Raw genomic sequence first — 18,147 nt, 5'->3', positions numbered from 1 at the left:
GCCTTGTGGAAATGAGTTTATTGACACGGACGCCAGGTAAAGCCTGAAGAGCAACACAGCTACATGGTGAGCAAAGCAACCGAGCGGCACAGCAGGAGAGGAGGGCTCAGAAACGCAGGGACACCCATGTGCCCGAGATGCTGGGAAGAAATGTGGCACAGGAAGGGTTGCTGAGCATCCCCTCCCCATATCAAAGCTCCTCCAGCTGCGTGGTGTAAGGCTGAGCCCATTCCTCACCCTCTGCTGTCTTCTCCCTGCCCCAGCACTCAGCACTGCTGGTGCTTCATTAATTGCTCTAATAATGATTTGTGCCGTGGCCCTGCAGGGCTTGGAGCAATCACCTCCCAGCACACACAGGCACTGTGTTACTCCAGCTCTGCCCCACTTTTTCCCCAACCAGAACACGGGGACAGAGCCTTCCAGGCCCCGCCAGGTGCTCCTCTTCTCTGCACTGAGGCTCAGGGTGGGGGGAGATAAACGGGGCTTTCTGACCTCTTCCCAGCATCGGCCTCTTGGCTGCAGGCGATGACAGAGCCCTGACGAACCATCTTCACCATAAAACATTTACTGACCTTGAACGTGGCATCTAAATGACAACATGGGGGCTGCTATGCGTCAGAGCTTTGCTTGCTGGGGAAGAGCTGGCATCAAAACATGCTGGGGAGGGCAGAGCTGCCCTGGTTAGAGGCTTTGTTGAATGAAGCAGGGCAAGCAATGGATGGAGCAAGGCATGCACAAGGCTTTGCATTCACTGCTAGGGCTGCAGCACTCAGTGGTTGCAACATGGTGAGTGCACAGCTGTGAATGGGAAAGGGAAGGGCGCCCAGCCCAAAGGCTGGGTAGGAGAAGAGGGGCCGGGGGCTGCAGGCAAGGACTGAGAAACCCTCAGTGCCTCGTGCCCTGGGGGCTGCTAACAGAAGAAATGCTTTTGAGGTGTGCTCAGCTCAGCAAGCACAAGCACTGCCAAGCCCAAATTGGTCTGTTGTGCCACCACTGGGAGTGGGGAGAACCACTCGGCCCCACTGCAGAGCCTCAGGATCCTGCCAGGGCCCACGGACATCAGATGCCTGCAGCCCTGCTGGGACGTACAGCACTGGGTGCAGGGGCACAGCTCAAGGGTTGGGCGAAAGGCAGAGAGAGCAAGAGGAGGAGCTGCAGATGGTGAGGACACAGAGAACACAGCCCGTGCTTTTGCCCTAGCAGTGAGCTCTTTTGTCCTCCACTGTCCCATTAGCCATCTGCCCACAGCCCTTCCCCACGCGCGAGGAGTTTCCTTCCTTAATCGGCAGCTCACAGGGCAGGGAGATGATGGATGCAGTTAAACATCACAGGGAGCAGAGCTGAGGCCACCAGCACAACCCAATAAAAACCCCTCACTGCATTTAGAGCCCCTCAGCTCCACAGGTGCAGCACATGGCTCTGTTCCTCACAGTCAGCCCACAGCCAGCCCTGCAGGGTGCCCACCACTTCCACGGAATCACTTTCCCTTTAAAGCCAATCACAGATAAGAAAAAAAAAACAAACAAAAAATGTATAAAAATATAAAGTGCAGTGTATGTTTTCGACCATTTTGCCTTGTTTTAATAAGCTGTGGGTTGGGTTTTTCTGTGTTGGTTTTTTTTTTTTTTTCTTTTCCAGTGAGCAGTATTTTACAAAATCAGAACTACACCTAAAGCCATTTAGAAAACACTGACATTGGCACAAAATGGAGAAGCCCACGAGAATGGACAAGAGAGGGGCAAAGGGGATGGAAGGGGGGGGGGAAAGGGGAGTTGAAGCAGTGGTTACAAACTCCATGGACGCTAAAAATATCAAAGGGGTTTGTTCCCTATCATCGTTAGCATGTGGATACTAATTGCTACCTTGTTTAATCAGTGCCTCGGACTGAAATCCTACACATGAATACAGCTGCTTCCAGTTTAAGGGTGCTTTTCCCCACACCAGCAGCGGAGGAGGACCCAGGGACCGTTTCTCTGTCCTCCTGCAGGGTGAGGCACAGGCAGAGCTCCATCAGTTCTTCAGGATGGCATCGTAGGCCTGGTAGATGTACTGGGACACCTCGGGGGCACGGCATTTCAGAGAAAGCTGAGGGCAGGAGGAGAGCAGAGGTTAGTGGTGGTGATGGCACCTCCTGACCTACACCTACAGCACAGGGTGGACAAAGTTTCTGCTGCTTTATGCAGCCAGGGAGGGTATCAGGAAACATTTCTTCTCCAAAAGAGTGGAGATGCAGTGGCACAGCTGCCCAGAGATGAGGGGAGTGGAATGGGAGGGAGGGGAAGCAGGGGTCACCATCCCTGGAGGTGTTCCAGAACCATGGAGATGTGGCACTGAGGGACGTGATCAGTGGGCATAGTAGGGTGCAGGGGGTTGGATGTGGGGGTCTCAGAGGTCTTTTCCAAGCTTAATCATTCTATTCAGATCCAGAATAGTTCTGGATTTTGCTTCTTTCACCACCAAAACCAAACTGCTTTCTCAGTGCTTGTCACAAGCAGGAGGAAGCACACGAAAGCAAACGCCCACGTGGGGTTCCTTACCAAACACAGCACTGTAGGCATGAGCAAAGGGGACACGCTGGTCTGAGCTCTGTAACAGCGATTTGCTGTCACACTGCAAATCACAGCCCTATGCCTGAGGGCATGTCTGCATGCTCAGTCCTTACAGACTGAAACTTGGACACTGCCCATCTGTGAAGCAAGGGCTGGGCCAAGATCAGCAGAATGGCGTCAGTCCTCTCCCTGAAGCATTTCCCATCACTTGCTTTCATCCTACAACTCCCCAGCCCAGACACCTTCCAACAGGAGAGACACGTTCTAACAATGGGATGCTGAGAATGGGAGCAGTCAAAGGGAACGGCCGCAGGGGTACACGACACAGGGCAGCCAGCAATTTCATGGTGGTGATGGATTGGTGGTTGGACTAGATATCAGTGGTCTTTTCCAGCCTTAATGATTCTATGATTCCCACCAGCCACAGGCTGATGCCAGCAGGAGCCTGGAGCCTCTAATGCCCAGACAGCTAGCTCTGCTATGGAGCCAGCCAGGCATCAATTGCTGCTTGTTTGCTTGGGGGAGGTGGGAGGAGGGAGGGTGTCCTGGCAATGCTTTCTTGCTAATGTCTCTTGGCTTTATCTCTGGGTAACCTTGGCAAATAAACAGTTATTGCTGAGTGGGCATTATCCCAGCTCACTGGTAACAGAGCAGCACAATTCTGTTGTATCTCACTTTCTGCAGTTCAGTGGGAATTCTGTTCCCCTACACAAATGAATGGGATCTGCATCAATACCAGCTGAGCTGGGAGGATCCCAGCATGTGCCACATCCCTGTGGTCTCACCGTGTAATTGGGATTGCCTGGCTGGATGCGAAGCTCAGCCAGGATCCAGATGCCATTGGTGAGCTTGAGGGACTGGTACAGCATGTCCTGACCCTCCACGTTCCTCTTGGCAATGGTGTAGACATTGTTGTTCTGCAGTTTGCTGGAGACAGTGTCTGCAGAGAAAAAAAGAAAGAAAAACGCATGTTAGCTCAGATATGTCTGTGGAGACAGCAGAGCCCAGAGCAGCTTCTTCAGCACAGGGCTGTGACAGTTTTAACACACTGCGTGGCCTTGGCACTGATGGGAGGTGTGAGATTTCACCTGCAGAACTGAATGGAGGCAACTGTGATGCAAGTTACTTCCATGGGACCTTCTGGAGAAGCAAGAGCAGAAGAAAATATGCAGAACAGGAAGACCCAATGCAGCAGCTTCTGGCTGCCAAGGGGCTTCTTGGTGTAGGGCACGGCGATCCTCAGCCCTTGGATGGCAGCAAGAGAAGCAGACTGCATGCTGGGGTGGAAGGCTCAGAGTGGTGTCCATACCCCAGGCTGCACCCCTGTGCCCACTGGCTGCAGAGTGGCTGCATGCAGGTCAGGGAGGGTTCCAGCATCCAGCTACTCAGATACATTCAGATTTAGGTTCTCTCTCTTCCCCAGTTACTATGGAAACTGCCAGATATAAGTACCTAATGAGATCCTTTGCTTAAAAACCCTTATTCCTTCCATCGCCTTCTCCCATCCTCTGCTCCTGCTCTCTACAACAAACTCACCCTCAGCAGGCACAGGGGCACTGTGGAGCTGCCCTCACTGACCTCAGATACGCCCCAAAAAGTGCCTGAAATCCTACCAGAAGTCATCCCATTTCATCCAGCCACCCAGAGAAACAACGTGCTCACCCAGCACCTCCTGCCCCCTCCTCCAGCCCTGATCTGGGGGGAGCTGGGAGCCACTCTTCTCACCCCCAGGTTGCGGGTCCCCATCCCTCCTGTGTTAGGCCAGCATGAGAATTTGGGATTTCGGAGATCAGGCAAGTTGCTAAGCAACAGTGCCAGGCTGTGCTGGCTGCAGGCAGGGCCGCTAATGCCATCTGACAGCACAGCCCTTACAGGCAGGGAGCTGCTGGGAGCAGAGCCGCTGAGCTCCCACCACTAGCACAGCACTCAGCAGAGCCCCAGCCAGTGCCTGGCATGGGCAGGAACCACACACACCCCTCCCTGCTCCTGCAGTGCCCAGCGACTGCCAACCAGCACCCCGTGATGCAGGATGGCATCCAGAGGAGAGCACGTAGCTCAGTGTCACCATTCATTTCCACTGCATGCCACAAGCACGGGCTCCTTAATAAACGACAACCGGGCTGTTAGGTTTGTGCATACAGAAATAAACACCAGGCAAACCTGCATGTGATTGTGTCCCTGTTTGTTCCAACAAGAAAATGCAATTTCTCTCAGTTCCAGCATTAGTACATTACTTGGGGAAAGCTGAGATGACCGCTGCATACCAATAAAGTTCAGCTCCAAACGCTGAAGATTTCATTTCACACCAAAGTTACCAGAACTGCTGAACAGCACAGCAACTAATTATCCCTGTTTAATGGCATTCATTCTCCACATGCAAGTCAGCCTCTGCTCCTTCACTCGGCGCTTGAGTAAGCAAATTTTAAAAAAAGAAAACCATCCAGCTAATCTGACGGGCACAGCCCAGCTTCATGTGGCAGTCCTTTACCATTCCATCCAGCTCAGCATGTCAAAAAGCAGCGTAAAGGCAGCAAATGGAGCTCTGGTGCAGGGGAAGCCTCAGTGGGTCCAGCTGTGCCCAGAGCGCCCAGTTTGCCGGGTCTATTTCCAGCATGGCTGACACAAACACCATTAAATCTGGCACAATGCATGCAGGATGTGGTAGTGATCAGTAGTGAGAATGGGGTGGAAGGCTTTGCAGCCCTCATGGCCCTCCCCACACACTCTGGTGGCAGACTCCATGGGCACCGTGGAGCTTTTAGTGCTGGGTACCTGCCATTTCATTTAAAACAAAACAATTAGGTTAGCACTGAGTTCTAAGAGCTGAGAACACATCACTGTATCCATTGACCTTCTGTTTTCATTGCAAGCTGCATCTCAGAATATACTTTTCTTCACAGCACTATCATAACCTCCTCCTAAATAGGCAGACGTGTGAAGCACAGCTCTGATCAATTCAAGATGTGCAGCGCATCACAAGTACAGCCCAGCTCTGAGACACAGCTCCAAAGACACTCACTCTTCTGTGGCCATAAGGCCCCAAAGACAGCCCCAGGGCTGTGCTGGCTCTCACTGCTAGGAACCGCTATGGTTGGAAAAGATCTCTTGGATCCCCAAGTCCAACTCCAGCCCACTGCCACTGTGCCCACTGATCACATCTCCACGGATTAGAAACACCACAGGGATGGGGACCCCACCACCACCTCCCTGTGCAGCTGTGCCACTGCATCACCACTCCTTCAGAGAAGAAAGTTTTCCCAATACCCAGCCTGATGCTGGGGATAGGAGCAGCACGCTGTTCTCATCCAGGTGCCTGGCACCTCACCTTCGGTTCAGCTGGTGGCACTGAGGGCTGCCACCAAGGTTTTCCAGCTGCTCTGTGCCATGGCATGGGGTGAGCTGCCAAAGATGCAGCCTTTCCTGCTATCCCTGCTGCAAACCATCAAAGCTCCAGCCAGCCCTGCTTGGCTTGCACTGCAGACATAGGAGTCTTTTACCCACAATGGTCTCAGAGCAGACAAACACAGGAGCATCTCCACTCTTATGCCTATCTCTATTTGAAGGAACAAAAGAAGAAACCTGGGAGAAGCCTACATTTTGCACATGAGGGGCTGTAAGGTGCCTGCTGTGCAGTGACAGCTGGCCCTGGATGGCACAGCGTGCCTCCAAACCCTGGTGGCAACTCAGGTGACTGCCTGTGTTCTGCTTCAGCACCTCCCATGAGGAACTTCCTAGAACATGAGCCACTCTCCTCCACGAGAACCAAGCCTGCAAGGACTGCAACACCCCAGTGTCAATGACAGAAGTTACCATCTCAGATTTGAGATGCAAGGAGCAGGGCACAGCCACAGCAGAAGCAACACTGCAGTGCAGGAGAGGCCGTGCCAAGCACAGTGGAGCAGAGGGAGGGCTGGAGGAGGAGCAGAGGTTGTTCTCAGCTGAAACCCCCACAGTGAAATCAAGTCAGAAGGTTCAACAGCTGCTATTTTCTTCCCCTTTTGCATGCTCAATCTTTTACATTCTGAAATAGTAATAATTATGAGCACAAAGAGATCCATGGTTTCTTTCTGCAATTGAAGCAAGAGGGTGCTCATTGTGTAATGGCAGATGAGAGAATAAAAAGGTTATGGGGTTTAGCATCAATAGGGACACTTTCTCCTGTGAAACACAGCAGCTTTGGGTAAAACCACTTGGCTCCTGTCCAGAACCTCTTGACTGGGTGCAAAGCTGCAAGCTAGCCACATTCCACCTGCTACAGTCCATCCTTCAGTGGTAGTAAGGTCAGACCTATGAGGTCTGCCTACTGCAGACTAGCTCCAGCAGACCAGCTCTTCTCTCACGTGGCCTGCCCTCCAGAGATGTCCAACCATTTCTATAGCAGTGTGTAAGATCACTCTTTCACAACAGAAAGTAGAAAGATGCTGAAAGGTGAAGAGACCAACCCAGGATTAAAGGCAGGGCTGTATGGCATTGCCTGGTACAGCAGCAGGATGAGATTAAGCGCAGCTCCCAAAAAGGTGCTCGGCTTCATTTACAGGAGCAGCTTTACAGAGAAGCAAAGCTGAAAAAGAGAAAACAAGAACGCAAGATGCAGAATGAAAGGAAGAAGCAGAGAGGTGAAATTGAAGACTGTAGATTTCAAATGTAATTTTATGGATCCAGCTAAACTTTTTGACCAGGATCCAGGGTTTACAGGCTGTTGCGTTCTTAAGCGCTATTCACACACACTGCTCTTTGTAAAGTGATGTCCACTGAACACCAAAGGTGCTGCTCAATGCTCTCAGCATGGCACAGTTAACCTACTCACCAGCATTCAGGTGGCAGTCTTTAATCTGGAACTGCAGCTCATTTTCATTTGGAATGTCTTTCCAAGTCGCGAGGAAGACCTGGCGCTCTGCAAACAAGACACACCATCAGCACATGCAGAATTATAGCATTAATTAGAACAGAACGATGCAAGGCAGAGACAAAGGAGACCTCTGGATCACATTTGGACCTGGTGTGGTCAGATCCAGGGTTTGTTTCTATGATAACCCCAGTCTCACTGCAAAAGCAGCAAGGTGTTGGTGGTTTTTGGATGTCCCCAAACCAAAGACAGCCTCACAAACCAAGAGCAGGTGGGATTTGACAAGGAGACCCACGGATTTAATATTACAGTGCATATTACAGTGATATTACAGTGCAAGTTAAGATGCACTTTACAAGCCAACCCAAACAATGTAATCAAGGGAAGAGGAATGTAAGAGTTCAAATTGAGGCAATTCCCACACTCATTTGAGTGAACCAAACCCCAAAGAATCAAAACAACAACAAAAAAAACCCACCAGAAATCAGTTTCAAAGCAAACAGATCCACTCCTCGTCTGACAGAGGCTCAGAGCAGATGTGAGATGCAGCTACTGAGCTGCAGGGCTATGGGGACAAGCCACCCAACCATTGCTGATCAATCAGGCTGCTGGGATACGCTGGCACAAAGATCACAGGCAGGCACACGTGGATCTCAGCCATGGCACAGCTGTGCCCAGCTGGATGCTGTAGGGCTCAGGAAGGTCGAGCACGGCCCTAAAAGCACTCACTCACCCATTTTGCCATCCTCCACAAAAAGCACGTTGAGAGGAATTAGGCAGCTGAAGTAAAAGACATCAATGTTGTTTTTCACAGCTACCTGTTGTAGAAGAAATGGTGGTTAAAGCATCAGTATTTGTCTGGAAGTCCAGAGGGTTCCCACGGCTCTGCAAGGTCCATCGCCTGCTCATGCTCTCACTGCTCTCCTAGCAAAGGTCAGCTCTGAGCATGAGACTGCCTGGAGAGATGCTGCTGTACTGCTGGGGAATTTCAGACAAAGATCATTCCCACCCCTCCAATCCCTCTCCATTTTCACTAAAAGCTGCTCAATCTTCTGCAGGCATTTCACCACAATGCTTCAGAGCCAACTGCACTGACAGGTCCCAGACAGCAACTCTGCTCTTCTCTACTCTTGCTCAGCCACCCCCTCCCCTCACTTCTTCCATCCTCAGTGTAAGTTTGTCTACAGTGGCCACAAACAGCTACTATTGTGTCTGTCATGTTACACGTGAGCTTCTCCATCACTCCTCTTTTTCCATCTCACCTTTGCAATTCCCCATCTCCAAAGCCCTGTGTATCCCCTAAACTTTAATCCCAACTCTCAGCCACGTCAGTGCTTGCAGGCTCCTTGTTTAATCACGTTAAGCCTGAAGCTGCTCTGCTCTGTATATTCCTCATAGCATCTCCCACCAAGCACACAATGTGCTGCATTCATTCCTGGAAGAAAACTCTGACATGGAGCAATCAGGGCAGGTGGATAAAAAAAAAAAAAGGATAACTTGACAAAAGACTTGACTCTCATGTCATTAAACACCACCAGTCAGGGAGATGCACCACGTTGCCTCTTATCACACAAGGTTGCCACATCATTGATGAATCTCTGCCAACTTAAGAGCAACGCCACTTCCAGTTCTCTCCAGGCAGGCTGACAGTATAGCAGGAGCAAATGGGAGGTCTGAGAAAGTGCCCTGTCATAATATACATGGAAAATGTAGCTCTGGGCCCGATTTCAATGCCTCTCATGCAATCCTCACAACATCCTGCACTGCAATAGCTTGTCACAGGAGCACAGCTCATCAGACAGAGACCTGGAATTGAGGTTGTGTGGTGAGCACTGATTTGCAGCAGCTTCCTTTGAAAAAGAAGTTTCTGCAGCTTTTCACCCAGCTGAAACACAAGCCCATCCACACTGACTGCCGAGCCAAAGAAATAAATTTGCTGCTATACAGACTTATGCCAAGATAAACTCCAGTCACATTAAATAATTACAGACATCAGTGTTCTGCTGGGAAGATCTATTGTCTGTAGTAGTAGGTCGAGAAAGGCACCCTTAAATTTCTGCAAGAACAGCTGTAGGTAGATGAGGAGGGGAATAAAACAGAATTCCAACACAAGTCAGCTAATCAGACACAGGTGGTCAGAAATGAGCATTCCCAATGGAATCATCCAGCAGTTGGGGTCCCCAGCAGTGCAAAGAGAAGCAAGAATGTGAATGTGATTCCATGGGGGTTTGTACTTGCAGCCATCATTAAAGGTAGTAGCTTATATTTAATTCCCACAGTACACGCTGGCTTATATGGGATTAGTTTAAAGCCCACTAAAATTATGGTGCAATCTCAAATAAAAATACATTGAAGGATGTCATACTTGGGATTTTGGGCATCTAATGCTGGTGATGGAGGCACTGAGAGCAGGAGGGAGTGAGGAGGATTGGCGGACAGACCTCAGGGATTCACCTCTGCAAAATGGAATTAGGAATACAGGGTGAGCAGCCAAAAATGCACCTCATTGTGGGAAGGAGTCTGGGGAAGGACCACGTGGCCATTGGAGACACTGCGCTTGGGCAGAGCAGCCCCAGAGATAAGCCAGAAGAGGGAAAACTTAGGCTAATGTCTGGGAAAAACTGATAGAGAGAATGATGAAGCAGGACTAAATCCTCCTGAGGAAGACAAAAGCTTCAGCACTCGAGTATTTAAAATTAGCCTCAACACAGCTCTATGAGGCAGTGCTGGGAAACAACAAGGCATAGCAGGGTCTGCACTGCGTGACCCAAGATCTTCCCAACTCTGACTTCATGATTAATTGCCTTGTCTTAAAACAACAGAGACTACTTTGCCTTCGCAGCTAATTGTTGTTGCCATACAACAGCAGTTTCTTACAAGGGCTGGAAAGCAGCGCCTTCTCTCCAGTCACAGTTCCGGAGGCACGCACCAAATTAATATGCTAACCCTGTCCCTGCAGCTCCAAAAATGCTATAAAAAGGTATCTGCTGACCTGCTTCTCAACTCTGCAGAAACACATTGAGTAAGCTGCTTTGCTATACTCTGGAGAGCTGCACAATTAAGACACTGTGAAGTGTAATTTTTCCCAGCAAAGCACAGAAACCTCACTTCAGCCTTCCCCCAAACTGCTCCGTTGGGCTCAGCAATGACATCACACGTCACACTGCAAGCATCTGTAATGATGCAGAAATCAGCTGTTACGTGTCATTTTTGCAAGCACGACAGAAAACAATGCAGTGTCCCCAGACACAGCACTGGGACAGATGGGGGAGCATTTCCAGCCTAGCTGCCATCACACAACACAGTACACTTTGCTCCTTTGGTGGGAGCCCGAGACAATCACTGACATTTGAAGTGATACCAGCAGCTGAGACATCTCTGCAGGTTTTTCATGCTTGAAAGCAACCTCCACTTGCCTTCAATACATTCTCCAGTCCAGACTAACTCTGCCTGGGGCTCCGCAGCTTTAACCTGTCGGTCTGCGTATGAGCTACTAAATCTTTAACAAGACCTCTAGCCTGAGACATTTGAGAGTTTAAACAGAAGCATTTTAAATCAAAACAGCTTTCCATCTGCCATCTTTTTTGAAAGGAGAAAAAAAAATAATAAATGACCAGCTTGTGAATTGAGTCAAGCAGACCGCAAAGCTTCAGAGGGATAGAAGTCAAGAAGGTGACAGATTTTCACGTGATGCTTCATTGCTGAAAGTGTCTGACCCGCTGAAGATGGGTAGCGGGCTCCCAGTTCCTTATGTCTTGTTTGAGACCACCTAATTGGAGAAGTATCCTGCAGAACGCACTGCTCACCTTGCAGCATGAGCACACTGCTGACGTCCTTCCCTGCAGCACAACCCTCTGATGGCCAACATATGGCAGCGAGGGGAAGAGCCACCTCCTAAGAACAATGCTACATCACTGCTTCAGTAGCGTAGGTTGCTGATGCTTTAAATTCCAGACTTGAGCGTAAGAACCAACTTTCCACGTCAAGTCTGAAAGTAACACAGATGCTTTCCATCAGCAGCAAGTACACAACATACCCACTTGGAATCCCATTAGCAGCTTCACTAAATTAAGGACTGCCTTCCAATTTGGTTTTGCTTTAGAGCCTGGTAACAGCCAAACTGTTAAGGCGAGAACTCTCCTCTGCAGAGTCTTCTACCTCTGCCAGCACAAGGTCACGGTGTGTTCTCTGACAGCCTGCTGCTCTGGCTGTCAGATGCCTTCAGGGAATGCGAGCTGTTTCCCTTCATTGTGTTTGACAGGTCAGCTGCTTGGGATCTAGAGGAGCTTGGCAGCAGGCTGGATGCTCTACCTACAGCTAGGCTAGAAGCTGGCTGCAGACATCGAGCTGCAATGTGAGTGTTACTGCAGAACCCTTTTGGAGGCTCTCCTCCATGCTGGAATACAACTCTTACCAGTTAAGGCCATTCAGAAAAAGAGTAAATAAATCCAGGCAACAAGCCCAAAAAGCCACCTTCCACTTCCAACCACACAAGGCCATACATGGTGGTTGAGACAGTGGGCTTGACACAGATCTCCCAGGCAGATACGTAATTTATAAGCAGGCTCCAAATCAATAACATCCACTGCCTGGACTCACACCAATTCTCAGAGGAGAGGTGAAACTGTGAAATCTGTTTCCAAGTGTTGCATTTGTGACCCAGGGTGCATTATCACTTCTCATGAATGAGCTTGAACAGCTCTACAACGCAAGCGAGGAGCAGTGATGAGTTAGAGCAGAACTGTACATGGAAGGGCTTAAGTGTGATCTGGTGCATTAACCTGCCTGATCTCTTCTCAACAAGGAAGCTGCACCTTCATCTGCCTGTACAGAAATAATGCTTTGCCAAAATCATTGCAGCTAAAAAATATTCTGCACCTCACACCGCTCAGGAGAAGCCTGCATTTCCAACTATCACTTTCCAGGAAGAAATGGAGCTGGCAGATCCCTCCCTTCCCATGCTCGTCAGTCCAGTCCAAATCACTTTATGGGCACTTCAGAAAACAGAAGCCATGCTTTTCAGTTGTGTGCTCAGCAGCTGCAACAAACAGCCCGGACAGCTGACAGCAGGTGATGTAGGGGAACACAATGCACTGACAGGCAATTCTGAATGCTTACCCAAAGAGAAAGGCAGTGCTCCAGGCTCAGACTCTCAATTCATGCAGCTTGTTTTTGATTGCTCTGACTCCTGCAAACAGTTACCACCTCATAGAAGAAACAATCAGGTTTGTAACATGACAGGCCAAGCTTGTTCCTGAAACTCAGCAGGCTGGCTCCATTTCACCCATTTCCAGGCTTAGGGGAGTAATTTTTGTGTACCCAAATGATCAGATCGAATATTCTGATGATTTCACAGCATTTCACAGCCCCTCAATGGCCATTTATTAGGAACTGCAATAACACTGGAAAGCTCTCATTTCCCTGTTTCAAATTTTACTTCAAGAAGTACCTGAAAAGAATAAAGGCTTCTCACTACGAAAAAAATCCCACTTCAGAACCCACTGTCCTCTTTGAGAGCTCAGGTTTACACAGCAAGTCTGTATGACCACTGGCAGCCCAGCTGGCAAAGGAGCCAGGCAATCAACCATGGTGAGGCTCAATCAACTCTTGCACACCTTTTGTGTTACTGCTGTGTTCAGCCCAACCTGGGCTTTATCCATTGAATAATTCACTGCTTGACTGAGTGTTGAATCTAAGGCTTCAACTCTACAGGTCAAGAAAATTGTCACTGCTCAGTCAGGACAGGAGGAGCACAGTGCTATTCATTATCACAATGTTGGAAGACAACCAGCAAACAGACTGTTCAGTTGGGAGTCATCATATTTTACCTAAGTAAGCCTCTGAAAATATTAGCCTTCTTGTAAAAAAAGGCATTTTGTTAACTTGTCAAATATTTCAGCTTCTTTCCTTGATTACAAGTGCTAAGATTAAACCAGCTGCATCGGCTGAAGGATTAGAAATGGTAATAAAAATAACCTTAACAAGACTCGGATTCATTCCTTCTGAAATAGTTGCCTAAGGAATGCACAGCTAGCCTTTGAAGTTCCTAATTAACATAACAAAAAGCTGAAAGCTATCAGTTTGGTTAGCTCAGGAGTTATTTGTTTTGGTAGTAAAACAAAAAGATCCCCACCACAACAGGACTGAAGGTAAGGTCCTCAGGTTCAAACCAGCTCTGAATTCTACAGCTCAGGAAAAAAAATAACAAACAAACCTGCATTAAGCAAATTCAGCTTGATGAGTGTTTTTGGTTCTTCAATGAATGCAGGACTGGAGAATACAAACGTCCCTACGTTGTGCTATAAATTGTTCCCTAAGTAGGTCACCAAAATGATTTCGGACCGTTTCAAGACAGATAATTTCTACATGAACTCACAGAACAAAACCAGAGCCTTGGCTGTCAGGGCAATGACAGATCTCCATCAAACCCACTGCTGTCAGGAAAGTAAGGGGAGTGCTCTTTTTAACTTGGCATCTGCTATCATGATTCAACTCCTTGCCGAGAAATATACTATTACTCCATATGGCAGCTTCCCCAATTGTAAAAGGGCAGCCAACTTCTATGGCAATGAGAGAGCTAGCAAATTAGTATCTAAGTCTGGCACTGATGAAGCTCTGCTGTCCCAATATAAGGCAGTCGGAGGTTTCCTTGCATGTTTTCTCTTTGCTTTGTTCTAGCAGAAGAGAATATAAGAAACAGCATTCTGATTCCTTTAGAGGTTTAATAACCTGAATACTTCACTTCCTTGCTGATCAAAGTAGCAGCAACTTGAGAATGCCTCCCTGAGAGCATCTCCAGTGCTACAGAGGCAGATCAGGACCATCATCACCTCCTAGAGCTCCAAGCTGCCTTCAGAGCAGGCAGTGACTTCACACCATCCAACCCAAATGCAGAGGAACAACCTGTGACCTAGATGCAGAGGGAACCCAGCTCTTCCACAGGGCAGAAGAGCCCTCTGTGTAAGGCAAGCACACGCAAGTCACTTACTGTCCACATGCCCCCCAATCGCATGACTGAGCTCAGAGCCCAAGTGTAGGACTGCTCGTTTGAGTGCCAGAGAAGCTATTTCAAGCTGCTTGCCCAAAGACTCATCAATAAATCATAAGCCCCAGAAAGAAATTCAAGGGAAAGGAAAAAACAGTTGCTCAGGCAGAATAAATAGTAACTTTCATTGCATTCTCTTAATCTATAAAGAGAATAAGCTACTTTAAAATACTCTCCTCTGTGGATTGCTACGTTACAGGAACCCAACCCAGTTCCCACGTCTTGTAGATATGACATAAGCAAAACATGCTACAATGCAATTAACTGCACCCTTGGGATACAAGGAAAATTCATCTTGGAGGAGCAAGCTCCACAAACAGGGACAGTGGTCATGGAGTCTGACTGCCAGGTGCCTGCATGCAATAGGAATGGGGAACAGCCTCCTTCCAGGAGAGGACCACATCTGCTCAACGAGTGCTTCAGCTACAGCAGCTCGGGCAAGACCACTCAGGTATGCCAGAACTGATGCAGACAACCTTAGGTCCAGACCAGGCTTTCTCTGTTCAGACCAGCTCCAGTTTCTAAGCCCAACCAAACTTTGCAATCTGTTCCCACAAGTGCCTTGCTGGAGCAGAACAAAGTGCAAGCAGTGGCTCTGAGGCATCTGAAAAGGCAAGTTGCAAAATCCCAGAAGTTTTCTTTCAGAGGAAGGAATAGGAAAAAAGATTTGGCCAGGCTCGTGGCCAACATTCACACAACCTTCTGGCTCTATTTGTTGCCCTATACATGTGGGGCTTGGTTACCACACTGTGTTGGGCCAAAGATCAGGGCTCAGCAGCTGCAGATCCACCCCTGCCCAGGAGACAATCCTTACCTGGAGGTTGTTCAGAGGCTCCATTTTCATGACTGGTCCCAGGGTGTTGAGGGGCAGAGAGACATCAATACTTTGGTTTGGCATCAGAGGGGTGTGAATGGCCAGTGGAGTGCTTGGGATGACCCCAAAGCTGGGCAAGAGAAAAACAGAGATGATGACAGCAGCACTGCACTGCTGGAGAGAGTCTATGAGGAAGAAATCCAGGTGCTGTCCCAACACCTATTCCCTTTTTGCCAAGCATGAACTGGCTCGCTTCTTCCTGGACTGCCCCACTTCTTCCTGTGCTGCCCTTGCTGTTGCTCCAGGAAAAGGAGCACAGCTGACAACAAGCATCATGGCAGATACTCAAAGCAGTGCAAGGCAAAAGAAAACCAATCTAGTGGTCTCCCTGACAGCATGCACCTGGCCCAGAGGATCCACATCTGGAAACAGTTCTACCACCTGCATGGCATCCGTCAGGCTCGGGCCTCCAGGCTCTCTGTATGGCTGTTAACCATTGGAAGCTATAGAAGAAAGAACTGAAGCCAATACCAAACAAATAACATAACCAAGGAGGAACATGTGGTTTACAACAGAGCACTGTAGAACAAATTAATCAATGCAGCCAGCTGTTTGGTCCCTAATGACAGCATCTGGACTTAATCCTGGTTCTAATGCTTGGTTTGAGTTGAGGCTCCTTCAGCTGGGGTCACACATCACCACACAGCAAATCTTTACTTGCCTCTTCAGTCCAAGCTGCATTTAATTCCACAGGCACCTCAATTTAGAGCAGAAGAGGGAAAGCAGCTAACATTTAACACAAGAATTTGTACAATCTGACAGTGCAGGTTCTTTTCAAAGGCAAACAGCAGTGCAGACATACAGGACGCTTGCTTCTCCTTCTGATACCAGCAGATGCACTGTTCTTGGTTTTCCTTAGTTTTCAGCTCTAAGAAGCTGAGAAGAGAACGCTTTCAGAGAGGACTCAGCCATGACAATTGCCATCTGCAGCCATTTCACCTTAGGAGATATAAACCCTGGTGTTTTCCCTTATTCTTTGAGAGGAAAGAAAGCTGCATTTCCTACTAAGTGGCTGTGATATTATAGCACACCAGAGGTCTAGCTGCTTGTTTCTATCCCCTATCTTTTATCCCAGGACTGCAGTGAATGCAATTAGTAGCAGCAGGAAAGGGAGAAATGCAATAGAAACTTCCCAATCACAAGCCTTAACGTTTATACCCAAAGAGACAGCTCACTGCAGTTATTTCCAATGCACCAGGCAGAGTGGAAAGCAGTGACAGGAGAACAGCATTTGTAGAAGAGTAAACAGTAGTAGAAAACATACAGAGCATGTGTTGATAAGATGCAAAAGGAGAAACTGCTGTTTTACTGTACAGTATTTAAATTTCTTACATCCTTGAGAAGCACCACCACGTCGGTGTGGCTAGAGCACAGCTTGAGGTATAGGGAAAATCAAAAGCAAAATCCTTTTTTGTTTTTTTAAAGACCAATCTGCACAAAACAGTTGCATATAGCAGTTTAGCAAAAACTCTCTGGAAAATATAGCAGTCCAGGGAGAACATTTACTGACTTACTTAGCATAATGTCTGTTATAAGTAAATACTATTCGTCCCAAGAAATCCTAAATTTGACAGGCTAACGACGATATTAAAGAGATGGTTCCAGCAGATCTTAGTTATAGAAAACCCTTTTCCTGTGAAGGGCTCCTAAGGAAGCAGCAAAGCATCTCAGTCACAAGATTCTCTTTGCAGCCTTGATGAGAACCATCCTGGGCCTTGATGTGCTGCTCACAACCTAGAAGAAAGCAGCTGCGTGCCCTGTGACCAGAAAAGGTATTTTGGGAAGGCAGTGGGGAGGCACCACCATGTCACGTCTTTCGGCTGGGATGCATTTCTGAGAACAATCTGTATGTTCTAAGCACTCAAGTGGCTGCTCCTAGCAAAAATCATTTCGCTGCCAATTACAGGGAAAACACGTGCCATAGGCTCTTACTTTGCAACTTCTCCACTGACAAATAGCTTTATTAATGAGACCTGCACTTCCAGACAGTCTGAGGGGCAGCATAGCAATTAAGTCAGGAGGCAAAGGCATTAGGGATCAGTATTTGTGCAGCTCAGATGCTTGTCTGTTTATCCTCTCACTTTCCTCGGGGCACTTAGTAGCTATAAAGCCACTTACCTGCCTAACAACACAAAAGGTGGCTTTAAAACTCGGGAGAGATTAAACAGGGCAGATGCTGCTTCAAGCCAGGAGAATGATGGGACTGTCTGCTGCTTGTTTGCTTAATGGATGCAGGAGGCAGCAGTGCCAGCACAATTGAACACCACCATACCAGTGTGTATTTTCAGCTCTCAACTATGGCAGTGTAATGGAGAGTAGTAGCTCTCCAGTAGACAGACTCCTTTCATAAGAACATGCAGTTTTTATTTTTTTTAAGATAGCAGATAAAGCATATTGGTTTCTTACCTGTTCTTGTTGAACTGAATGGCAAAGTCAGTCATGTGCTGCAAAGCCTTATTGGTGAAGTTCATCTCCATGTAGATGTGTCCCTGCCTATGACTGAATGTGCCTGAGATCTCCAGTCCTTTAGCTTTCACTGCAGGCAACCAAACCTGAAACAAGAGATTTCAGTTCAAAAAGAAATACTTCACTCAAAACTACTGGGATTTTTTGTACCTGGTCTTATATGCTATGTAACCTGCAAGCAGATCAGGACCGACATGCTTTGCAGTAGTCCAAGATTCTAGATCCCATAGGGTAATTTTAGTTTATTCAACCACTGGCTATTTAATGAGTGCAAATGTTTGTTTATCCCTTTGAGGCATGAAAGGGCCAACCCTGAGCTCCCTGTGGCTGCTCTGCAGCCTGCTACCAGAACCACGCTCTGTAGCTA

General features: G+C 48.2%; 1 protein-coding gene across 3 annotated transcripts in view; it reads right to left on the bottom strand.

The window, feature by feature from the left end:
• Window positions 1–3: 3 nt before the first annotated feature.
• AP2B1 (adaptor related protein complex 2 subunit beta 1) overlaps window positions 4–18,147 on the bottom strand; it is a 64,555-nt gene continuing 46,411 nt past the window's right edge. For all 3 annotated transcript variants that reach the window (XM_052688546.1, XM_052688548.1, XM_052688547.1), the window contains 6 exons: window positions 17,721–17,866; window positions 15,255–15,384; window positions 8,129–8,213; window positions 7,357–7,443; window positions 3,335–3,489; window positions 4–2,085 (listed from right to left, as the gene is read on the bottom strand). In XM_052688546.1, coding sequence (XP_052544506.1) covers window positions 2,011–2,085; window positions 3,335–3,489; window positions 7,357–7,443; window positions 8,129–8,213; window positions 15,255–15,384; window positions 17,721–17,866 — 678 coding nt within the window. In that variant the 3' untranslated portion in view covers window positions 4–2,010. The remainder of the gene's footprint in view (window positions 2,086–3,334; window positions 3,490–7,356; window positions 7,444–8,128; window positions 8,214–15,254; window positions 15,385–17,720; window positions 17,867–18,147) is intronic.

The sequence above is a fragment of the Tympanuchus pallidicinctus genome, unplaced genomic scaffold (assembly GCF_026119805.1).
Source record: "Tympanuchus pallidicinctus isolate F22 unplaced genomic scaffold, pur_lepc_1.0 scaffold24, whole genome shotgun sequence".
In the NCBI taxonomy this organism is placed as follows: Eukaryota; Metazoa; Chordata; class Aves; order Galliformes; family Phasianidae; genus Tympanuchus; species Tympanuchus pallidicinctus.
The sequence above is the reverse complement of the archived record's forward strand: the minus strand, read 5'-3'. Positions and strand labels throughout refer to the sequence as shown.